Source organism: Mus caroli, chromosome 17 (assembly GCF_900094665.2).
Source record: "Mus caroli chromosome 17, CAROLI_EIJ_v1.1, whole genome shotgun sequence".
NCBI lineage: Eukaryota > Metazoa > Chordata > Mammalia > Rodentia > Muridae > Mus > Mus caroli.
Genome location: NC_034586.1, coordinates 4928279 through 4940414, shown reverse-complemented (window position 1 = coordinate 4940414; position 12136 = coordinate 4928279). Strand labels below are relative to the sequence as shown.

The following is a 12136-nucleotide window of genomic DNA, read 5'->3' as shown; positions in this document are numbered from 1 at the left end:
ACCCCATGGGAGACAAGCTGGCCAGCAGTGAGCATGGAACCACTGCAGTGGGGAGGGGTGTCTGTCTGTCTGTCTGTCTTCTCCCAAAGAAGCTCTCCCTCTTGACACTATTTCAGCACCAGCAGAGTTTCTGCACTGGCCCAGAGAATCGTCCCAAAGATTTCTGTTGCCTCATCCAGCACTCGAGAGACTAAGGCCAGAGTAAGGCTTAATCCCAAATTTGACCTACTTAGACCTTATCTCCCCACCCCCCAAAAAAATCCATGGCATGGAAATAGATGTATGGAAAGATGGCATCTTGTTAGATAGGAATCAAATTACAATGAGTTGGTTTCAAAAAAGACGTTCTTAAAGAGCATTCAGGTAAGTTGTGGCTATGGTTAGTGCTGGAGAGATGGGAGGGGAATTTCAGAGATTTTTTTTTTCCTTTGAATCCATGTACCTTGTAATTCTTTTTCAGGAATGAATTTCCTTTTAGACATTTAAGAATAAAACATTGGTGCTGGAGAGATGGCTCAGTGGTTAAGAGCATTGACAGAGCTTCCAGAGGTCCTGAGTTCAATCCCAAGCAACCACTTGGTGGCTCACATGGAATCAGATGTCCTCTTCTGGTGTGTCTGAAGACAGATACAGTGTATACATATACATAAAATAAATAAATAAATATAAAAACAGCTACAGTGTGTATATATATATATATATATATATATATATAATCTAAAAAAAGAACAAATATTTCCCACTGTTAAAAAACGAGACAGAGAGAGAGCGAGAGAGAGAGAGAGAGAGAGAGAGAGAGAGAGAGAGAGAGAGAGATTGCCCTCGAATTGTGTGCGTGTAGCTGAGTATCTGCATGGTTTTCAGGGACTAGCCAAGAAAACAAGCATTTGTATACAAGTCCCTATCACTGCAGGGAGGACCTGGACAGCTATGAGGTCTGTAGTTTCACAGGAATGACGTCAATTCATAGAGGCTTCTAGATGTTAATGGTCACTGTGTTTTACTCAAAAACTTAAACCAGTCCAGTTCAGCCCCGTGAGTTTTCCGCCACACCCTAGAACCTTTGGGCACGGTTTAGAAACTGAAATCCTTTGCATTCAAGCAAGCCTCTTGTTGAATGTTCAGAATAATGTGATTACAAATCCCCCAAACACTCTCAAGATCAAACCAGACCCTTCTAGACCAGTGGTTCTCAACCTTCCTAAAGCTGCCACCCTTTAATGTAGTCCCTCATGTTGTGGTGACCACCACCAACCCACCCCACCCCTGACCCCAACCGTGTAAAAGTATTTCCGCTGCTACTTCACAAATGTAATTTTGCTGCTGTTGTGAATGGCAAAGTAAATATCTAGGTTTTCTGGTGTCCTTAGGTGCCCCCTGTGGCAAGGTCATTTGACCCCCGACCCAAAGGGATGGAGACCCACAGGCTGAGAACCAGTGTTCTAGATGGTCACTCAGCTGATACAGGACAGATTCAAGTCACTAACTGGACCCTAAGCTATGTGATACAGCTGCCTTGGAATAGATGCAAATTAACACAGGAATTAATGTCACTACCAGCATATTCACCCAGACTTTCACCCTCCTCACACCAGTCACGGCGTGGGGCTTCTGTCTGTGTGTGTTTTGCCTTGGTTTTTCTTTTTCTTTTTTTCTTTCTTTCTTTCCTACCCCCTGTCCCCTTTATGGTCCATTTTTCACGGTACCAGTGAATTTAATGTCTTTGCGTCAGGAGAGGCCTATTTATTCTGACAAACTGATCAACCTCCAGGGTGTATCTGCACCATGAAACTGATTTTATATCTCATCCCGGGGCTAATAAGATGTGAAGAGCTTTCCCTGTCACGCAGAGAGATCAGACTAGCTTCCCACAATGGCAGGGAGTCACAGCCAGCTCTCTATGGATGAGCCGACTGAGCATACCAACGCGGAGGGTAGGGTGGAGCCTATCACGAGATTCCTGCCCTCTAAAAAGAATGATAGACCTTTGGAAGCAGCACTAACTCTCTGTATCCAGTGGGGATAAATACAATATCGGGGCATAGAGCCTAGCTGTGCTGTCCATCTTTAACCCTAACCCTAACCCTAACCCTAACCTAACCGTAACCTAATCCAAACCCTAACTGTAACCTAACCCTAACCCTAACACTAACCTAACCCTAACCCTAACCTAACCCTAACCCTTTCCCACCTACTTCAGCTTCTGAGTGAAGATGAAATCCCATCACTCTGAGGTCAGCCTTTCTGCTGTGGCTGCTCTTCCAGAGGATCTGGATTCAATTTCCAACACTCACATGGCGCCTCACAACTGCCTGTAACTCTAGTTCCAGGGGATATGATAGCCTCTCCTGGCCTCCACAGGCACCAGGCACATACGTGGTATACATACAGGCACACATGCAGGCAAAATATCCAAACCCATAAAATTGTTAAAATTAAAATTTAAAAGCAACAGGCATACTAAAAAAAAAAAAAAAGTATGAGATTTCCATCAGGCTATGTGGGTAAGGCACATATTAAATAAACTGTGTGCTTTAATTTGTGTTCGATCCCCCAAATCTTCCACTAGTCACATATGTGTGTGTGTGTGTATATATATACATATATATGTGTATATATGTGTATGTATATATGTGTGTATATATGTGTGTATAGATATGATATGTATATGTAAATATGTATATGTGTATGCATGTTTATGTGTGTGTGTGTATGCAAACATTATGAAATCTGAAAAATCATACCAAATTTGAATTAAATCTGGTCCCAAACGTCTTGGACTGAGGGATGTTGAACCTGCAGCTGATGACTCTCCTTGCATGGTGAAGGTGTTGTGAGGAAAGAGCATGGGGGTTGGCATTTCTCCTGAGTCCCAGAGAATCAGCTAAAGTCCTTTGAAAACAAAGTCGGGTGCCATTGGCACTGTTTGGTTTGCCTTCATTTTTCAGTTCAGAATCATTTTACCTCCATCAAAACAGTGACAAATGCCCAGTTGATGTCCTGTCACAGGAGCTTGGGGACTCCCAAGCCTCTGAGAGGCTTCTGAGAGTTCCAGGCCTTCCTATGGTGGCTTTCCTGTGATATCTCAGGTGTCCGGTGGGATGATGACCCCAGTTCAGTGAGTCACCGTGTGGAGCTGTCCTCAGCCACTGCGACAGCCTCAGACATGGCTGAGATACGCACGGTTCGTGTCTGTAACCCTGCTGAGGCACACAGAACACCCTCTAACCATGAGCAGAGCCATGGAAATATAAGCTGATCCCAATTTGCCAAGAGTAATTTGACCCAGGAGGCATCACTCAAGCCAGAGACCAAAGTAGAGTTTAGAATGCACCGAGATGTTCTGATACACCCTGTTGTTCTCTTGCAGTTTGTTTTCTGCCGGGACTGTAAGGAAGCATACCATGAAGGGGATTGCGACTCACTGTTCGAACCCTCAGGAGCCACTTCTCAGGTAAGCGATTCCCTCATCCTGCTAAGCGATGCCTGGTACCTGGTAAGCAGCAGCTCCCTCCGAAGGTCACAGGAAGTTACCTGCACCAAGAAAGTCTAAGGGCAGAAACCTTGCAACTGAGTGAGCCTCAGCCTTCCTCAAGATTACCCCCCACTCACAGGGAACCTTGTAGCTTTCCCAAGACAGGTATATCCCTGATCCCTGATAGCTTTTCTCCTTGGGGAGTATGGAATAGGGATAAGGCACACCAGTGTGATCAGAGAAGACTGGGATAAGACAACTGAACAGTATCTAAATCAGAAAAATCAGTACTACCTCTTCTTTTATTTCATTATTTGATGCCTTTGTTGCAAGTGTGCCCAACCTGTGACCTATAGGTTGATTGCACAACACAGCCATGGATCCAACTCAATACTGAATCATAAACTTACTTAGACCATTACAAAAAGTATTTTTTGCAATCTGGGGGGGGGGGACCCTTGATTGAGCTGTTCTCAAAGCAAGACAGTGTATATAGATGACATCTGTCACAATTTCAGAAAGTTGGACACACCTGGCAGGCTGGTAGACATTATCTCTGCATGCTCAGACATCCCTGGCTTATGATGAAGTGATGTCCCAAATAAACCCATCATAAGCTGCAAATATTACAAAGTCAAAGGTGCTCTGAAAGACTCTTACCTACAAAACATCCCAACTTGGCCTCACGGCACACAGTAGGATCTTGATTGCTAGCCCTGGAGATCAACAGGCCAAGTAGACTTTGCCATGGCCACCGCACAGCACTACTATAGAGCATTCAAGCTTGTAGCTACTCAGAAAAGTTGGTCAGGAACTGTACGTATACAGTGACTACTGAACATGCATCGCATCCTATCATATTCAAGGAAACAGCTGTGTGTTTCCATCAGTCTCACAGACAGTGCTAAACTGTGTCTTCATCCTGATTGAGTAAAGAGCACATTTCCTGAACCCTGCCCACTAACGAGCTACACACAGCTTAGGAAAATGCAAGCATGTATCCTTTTATTTATTAATTGTGATCAATCAAACATCAGGAGAGAGGAGCTAGGAACTTCAGAGTAGCTGATGAACTCACTTATCACTTTTCTCTCAATACAGTGGCTGACAAGGGTTCAAACACCAAACCTAGGCAAATAGACATCCCGTCTCATTGTTAAGAACCTAGTACGTAGACATGGACATTTCAGAGCATATCAATTTTATAGCTGAGAACATGAAAGTGCTGGATGATTGCAAGTGAGCATAGAGAGAAGTGCATCTCTGTAAGGGATTGTGCAGCTGTGTTTACCCAATATTAGCATAACTAAATAAATATAATCAGTACTCTCGGGTCTTCCCATAAGATCCTCCGTTGTTGACCACCAGCATATCAGTAGACTTAGGAGTGAACTCTATTTATACAGTCAAGGAGGCAACTGTGTCTTCTGTTCATTTATTTCAGCTCAGGGATACTCAAGTTCAAGATCACTGGGTACAGAAAACAGGAATAATAATAGCCTTGGAACCCATGCCTTGAGATCTTTATAGTGCAGGATGATGAAGTAAGAGGCCCTGTGGAATGGGAATAAACAAGCAATTTACATTCATTAGTACCCCAGATGTGAACCAAAGCTCCCAAGATGTGAGATTCTACTTGAAAACGAGGAACAACCTTATTTACCCTTAAGCTGACCAAGTTCCTGACTCCCACAGTAATTTCACCCACTCTTCAAGAGAGAACATCCAACCTTGGTTTAAGGTTTTTAAAGGTCATTATAACCTTAATATCTAGGCCATATAAATGGAGGAATGAGCATTAAAGATGACCTTAAGTTCATATGACCAGCACCAAAGGGCATATACCCATCATACTATCAGTGCATGCTAAATGGAACATTTGTATATGTCAAGAATCCTGCTTGGCTAGCTGGCAAAATGAATGTGTTTCCCCTCAGAGAAAAGTCATGGGAGAGAGCTAAAAGAGGGTCAACAATTATATCAACATACTGCTGGCCAAGCTCAACAAATATGTAGTTTTGTATAACACTTCCCTGAAAGTCATGGAAAGTGGTTCTGAGCTCATCAAAAGGAAGCATGAGACTCTTGACAGTGGTCCTAAACACTATTGTGGAAGATAGCATTTGTGGGCAAAGGTACAAGCATCTTTCCTGCTCTTCTCCTGTCTCCATTTCTGCATCCCCAAGTCCAATACAGAACCTGTGCATTTACATTGGATAGATGCATGTTGAATTCTGGTAGCATCATAGTGGAAAGGTATTATTTTATTCAGCAATATACATAAACACCTTTAGTAGATGAGGAATTGTTCCAAGCCCTTGTGGATAAAGGGTAAGATCCCTGCTTGTATGGCAGTTCCATGAATTCTCTAGATACTGAAAAGTTGCACAGTCAACATAAGGATTTCAATGTGTCATGGGTAGTGCATGCCATAGTGCCTCTTCAGCCTTGATTATAGAGCCCTAGTGTTATTCCTTAGATTTACCAGACCAAATTTGAGGCAAGCTTTACTAAAAATACTAAATAGGTGAACTTTGGTCAGGACCACTCCCTGGAATTTCCAGAAGAGTGGCCCAGAGATGTGTGTTGTCAGGGATTTTATGGACAAAACACATAGATCATCATACTCTCCCGTGAGGCTCTGTTTTTGTCCAAGAATTACAACTCCAAGCATGCCCTGAACTTACCTGGTCCTTGGGCAGGTGGTAGTGACAGATTAATTTCAAGTTTTATATTCCTCTACAGCTTCTTGCCTCTAAACGTGCCTTCTGAGCCGGGCATGGTGGCGCATGCCTTTAATCCCAGCATTTGGGAGGCAGAGTCAGGTGGATTTCTGAGTTCGAGGCCAGCCTGGTCTACAGAGTGAGTTCCAGGACAGCCAGGGCGATACAGAGAAACTCTGTCTCGGAAAAACCAAAAAAAACCAACCAACCAACCAAACAAACAAACAAACATGCCTTCTGCATCTAGCTCCTGATCGCAGACCCACACTCCTATTCCTCCTATTTGAAAACAAAGCAAGCCAACCAACAACGTAAGAAAAACATGTCTGCTGTCCAGGGTGGGGGTTTAAATGCAAATTGCCCCAATAGGCTCATATACCTACATACCTCATCCCCAGCTGAGGAACTGCTTGAGAAAGATTACAAGGATTAAGGGCTGTATCCTTGTTGAAGGAGGGGGTCTGTTTTCAATAGAGCTGACCTGTGCCTTGATGCCTACATTCCTCAAACACAGTTGGTAGAAGGGTAGCTTTGGCAGGTTCCCAGCCCTGCAGTTCTGAGAATGAAGACTGTTCACATCAAAGAATCAGCACCTGCTTGCAGCTCCCCCACCCTTGAAACTGGTCTTCAAAGGCACCCATGTCCAAATGCTGCTAATACTTGCAAACCCCACTCATTGGACCTCTTCACATCGTCCCTTCAGCTCAGGTCTCTCAACGCATTCTTCCCAGGCAGCCACTTGTAACTCCTCTCCTTTCCTTCAGAGCTGATTGCTTTCTGTTTCTTGATATTGCCTTCTCCAGAAAGGGGAGCCCAGAAAGGTTCTTCTCTCAGTCATCTTTTCAGTCAGAAGAGGAAGGGAGATTACCCTAGGGAGCCACAGCTCAAGTCACCAACCTTCTGAATCACGGGGATAAAGCCAGCATTTATCTGGGATAAAAATGATCGCATGCACTAGGAATATATGTGTTTACAAATGGCTTGCAAATGTCCCTTCTAATTCTAAGCCTCATCACAACTTTTTTGCGATAGACATTTATCAAAGGCAAGGTAGGGTTAGGGGAAGGCAACCCAAGGGTGTAAGGCTGGTACCCCCAGGTGACTGTTGACCAAGCCTTTGGGAGCTGTACTGATGATCACTTTCTCCCCAGGGAAGCACCAGTGTCACCTCTCAGCTGTCTTCTGTCTCTCTGCATAGAAAAAAGAGGGGTGCTACTTACTGGCTAGCAAAATACTCCTCCAGGCATAGTAAATTCAGACACTAGTGAAGAGCAGGAATTGTTGTGAAACAGCACTGAATCCACTCAGAGACCTCACAATATTTTAGTGATACAGTAATAAATTTCATTTTTCTTCAGGTTTCCCTGCTAAGCCTAACATAACAGCAAAAGTCAAAGTGCTGGCCTACAAGTACAGTCACCCAAAGTTCACAGTGCACTGTCACAGGGTGCCATAGTAACACATCACAGTGGCATGGTGGATATATGTGTAGTAGGTAGTTTTTTTCTACACCACTTTAAGTTCCCAGAGAGTCATATATACACACCTGCCCAGGAGCTATCTCAGATCTATGAATAGAATAGAACACACACACACATACACACACACACACACACACACACACATATAAATGGACATGGGCGCACACCAGTTATTCTTAACATGCCTTGGCTAACTTGATGACTAGGCACTCCTAAACCTTCCCCTGCTACCTTAGGCCCAGTCACCCAGGGGCCAGAGGCCACTTTCCTGAAAATTCACATGCCTGGTTGGCCTTTTTCCTGTCACTACTGCATCCCCTTCTCTCCCAAGTCCTTTTGATTCTCTATGCACTCTACCCACACAACTCTCAGTGTCACACCCCATGCTCAGTCATTGGCTACTTACATCTTTATTGCTAGATCAAAAACCAATTGGGGACAAGGATCTTCAGCATCAGTAAACACAGATTCCCAATCAAAACATCAGAACCACCCTCTACACCTCATCTTTTCTGTCCAATTAAAAAACAAAACAAAACAAAACAAAACAAAAAAAACCCAACTCTTCTCTCCAACATAAATTGAACAGAACCGTAACAATCATGTAAATTACAAAGTAGGATATACAACTAATATCTAGTCCATCGTATTTGTCAATTAGACAAAGTACTCGACCATCATTCCTAACTTAAAGAGTTACAATTCTATCCCTGAATTGTTTAGAATTATTTGTTTAGGTTTTAGCCTGTAATACTATCTGAAAGCTATGCTTTCTACTCTATGTCATGTCTTTAATGTTAAACAACTTAAGTTTGTTCATGGGACTATAATTAGTCTCCAACCCTGTCAGAAATCTGAGAATGAACTAAACATTACCTGGGTATATAGGAAGCACCAAACACAGCTTCTCAAACAATTGTAAAGACAACCGACTACCTGGACAGTCCCCCATTCCTCAAAACTGGAGTATCAGTCTTCAGCCTTCTGGCCCAGGATCAGCTGATAGACCTCTGTAAAGCAGAATTATAAAGGACTGTTTACTCTGACTTGGCAGAGCCAACAGTCGACTATTCTGCACACTGTGTCCATTTTGGACAGTATTTTGTCTGTAGATGAAATAGGCAATTTCTGTCCCACGGCTACCTTGCCATGATAAGCAACCTCACTGGGAGGTAAAGATACTCAATATCTTCTTTGAACTGTGAAAGGGGTAATGTCAGGAGTAGACATGTCTCTAGTCAAAACTTCTAATAATAATGAAATGACTAAATGTCAGATTTTGTGGAATTCTGATGTTTGTGAAGACTAGCTATGTAAAGTTATTTAAACTGTTAAACCTTAGCTACTCTTAGCCATTTCTATTTAAGTAAATTGAAAGTACTTTATTATAATTAAATTAGAATCTAACCTAACCATAAGCTTACTATCCAGCCCTTAACTTGTGTTACTTTTAATTGTCTTGTTCTTAAATGACTTGCATAGGCACAATGCCTATCTAAGAGCAACAATATTAATTTCAAATTTTGTATCAATATACAGATTCATATCAATGAAAACCTTAATTCTATATCAATATATAAATTCTACACCAGTATAGGAGATTATAACTTCAATTTTACCAATTATAAAGATTTCTACAAATGTAAGATTATGGTTGCATAATGCTTTCTTTAAGAAAATTTAGCAATCCGCCGGGCATGGTGGCACACGCCTTTAATCCCAGCACTCTGGAGGCAGAGGCAGGTGGATTTCTGAGTTTGAGGCCAGCCTGGTCTACAAAGTGAGTTCCAGGACANCCAGGGCTANACAGAGAAACCCTNTCTCAAAAAACCAAAAAAAAAAAAAAAAAAAAAAAAAAAAAAAAAAAAAAAAGAAAAAGAAAAAAGAAAATTTAGCAATCCATCCCATCTATTTCTTCCGTGTTTAAAATTATGACCATTCCCAAATTATCTCTTAAAATGGCAACCTATCTGGTTTGTAAAATAACCATAACCAGACACCCAAACCCAAGAAATCAGACTGATGACACTCCATGCCTTCTTCCTGCTGACTGGAGATGATGACAAATTCTTTAAAGGGGTGGGGAGGGGTAGGAAAATTAGAAAATTGGTTAGACTTAAGAAAGCTAGCTTTAGCTGGGTAGTGGTGGCACACGCCTTTAATCCCAGCACTTGGGAGGCAGAGGCAGGCGGATTTCTGAGTTTGAGGCCAGCGTACAAAGTGAGTTCCAGGACAGCCAGGGCTACACAGAGAAACCCTGTCTCGAAAAACCAAAAAGAAAGCTAGCTTTAGCATCAGTTATCAGTCTCTGTATGCATAGAAGTCTCCGGGCTTGACCGAAGTTTTGACTGTATCCATCTGAAAGGTTAGATGAGGCGAGATGACCTGGAATCAGCAACAATTCCTGAAGCTGTTCTGGAGGTAAGTCTCTGGACAGCATCAGGAAGCTGGGTGCTTGAGTAGCAGGTCAGTTCAGCATCTCTGAGGATGAATCTTGCCAAAGCTGTACATTCTGTAGTATATGAATCTCACAAAGTTTCAATACCAGTAAGATATTCATATGGATTGGGCAGGGTGCACAGATCCTTGTTTGAGCAGGTGAAAGAAAATGGTCTTTTTTATGAGTTAATTTTATCAATAACCAAGTGTAATAAATCTTCACTCATGTCATATGAAGGAGGGCAAAGAATCTTAGGGATTCCATCACCAATAAGATTTATTGTTTCATTTTAGCTCAAGTTTTGGCTAGAGGCATTTTTATGTCTAAGCCAGTTACTGGGCTGCTCCCATGTCGAGGAATCAGCAGATTGATTTACCTGTCTTGTGTGATTTTCTCGAATTTTTTGAGATCTTCAGATGGTCTTCCCCTATAATATCTGATACATATCACTCTGGAAGGGGTCCAGAGCCTATTCTCCTTTCCTGTCAACACAAATACAGAGCCTTTCTCCCAAAATAGCATGTCTTTGGTCAGTAACCGGAATTCACTATGGGTACAGTTTGACCTCTCTCCATGAGGAACTTTAACATAATCACTAAACTCATACCCACACTCGTTTTGATAATCAAAACAATTCAAAGCAGTTAAAGCTACCTAAACAAATATTATCTGTTGGGACAGTGCTTCTTCTGTTCCCTGCCCCGACCTTCATGAGATCAAGGCCTAAATTATTGATACATCTGTGTAAACTTGACTCCTCCCTACTGTGGACATTAATATCTCTGTGGGTACATATTGTACTATGTCCCTTCCTCTTTGTATAATTCTCAAGGCCCAAGTTTCTACTGTCTGGGATAGGCTAGGTTCCCTACCTCCTGCTTGTAACCTTTTTTTTTTTTTTTAAGATCAAAAGCTCAATATTTATATGTCTCTGTATTTAACTTTAATTAAATCCCTTTTTCTTACTGTACAAGCCTATTTACAGGCTCTAGTTTTTATCATACTAAGCTGACAATCCCAGAAATCCCATGTTGACCACATTCAAAGATCCAAGAAATTGTCCCGGCAAGACTTTTACATCTCTTTAAAGCATTTGTTCATTCATTCTCCCTAACTTCTCTTTTCTGTGGAGCTGAATGCCTGCTGCATCTACCATCTGGCTCTCTGCCTCTCATCTTAAACTCTTTGTATCAGTTTTGAACCCCGGGAAGAAATCCCCACATGGCTCAGGCAACATCAGTATATTCCCTTCTATCCTTAAAAACAATTAAATCAGATTTCTAAATCTCTATCCTTTATTTATCTGTTGGCTGGAGGCAGCCAGCTTTATAGTTTGCTTCTCATTGTCTCCTCCTAGCACTTGGGAACCAGTCAGACTGTTTGCACAGCAGGAGTTCCCAGCCTCTCAGCTTGAGCTCTCTCTGGCAGCAGCTGTGTTCCTTTGTTCTAGTTCTGCATGCTGGAATCCTCTCCCTAAGAAACCACCCCTCCCCCCAGACTTATATCATTCCTGTGTGTGCATTCCATCGAAGACTCACCAAATAATTTTAAAAGTGGGTTCTCACCTACTGCGTTGGAGTCCACTGTAGCCAGTGGATTTGTCTACAACACTTTAAGTTCCTGGTGAGTCACACACACACATCCAACCAGGAGCTATTTTTGGATCCATGAATAGAAAACACACACTAGCCAGCCAGTTATTCTTTTTTTTTTTTCTTAAATTTTTATTATTTAATGCATTTTATACATCAAGCATATTAATAATATTGAGTATTTTGAGAAATAATATGTAAAAAATTTGTTCAACTTTTATATTCATATTCTTTCATACCCTAAAAATATCATTAATGAATATTTAATACTATCCATAACTGAGGATCCTATATCTAATGTTGAATACTAAATTGTTTCAAAACATACAGAATATATCCTTTGGGAATTAAGCATAGTAAAAGAGCATAGAATATTAAAAATGAATCATTAAGAAATATATTCAAGCCAGGCAGTGGTGGTGCAT

The 12136-nt window shown here is 41.8% G+C and overlaps 1 protein-coding gene across 3 annotated transcripts in view; it reads left to right on the top strand.

The window, feature by feature from the left end:
- Window positions 1-12136, top strand: part of Prkn (parkin RBR E3 ubiquitin protein ligase) — a 1182118-nt gene that overhangs the window by 1127608 nt on the left and 42374 nt on the right. For all 3 annotated transcript variants that reach the window (XM_021186390.2, XM_029471043.1, XM_021186389.2), the window contains one exon: window positions 3371-3454. In XM_021186390.2, coding sequence (XP_021042049.1) covers window positions 3371-3454 — 84 coding nt within the window. The remainder of the gene's footprint in view (window positions 1-3370; window positions 3455-12136) is intronic.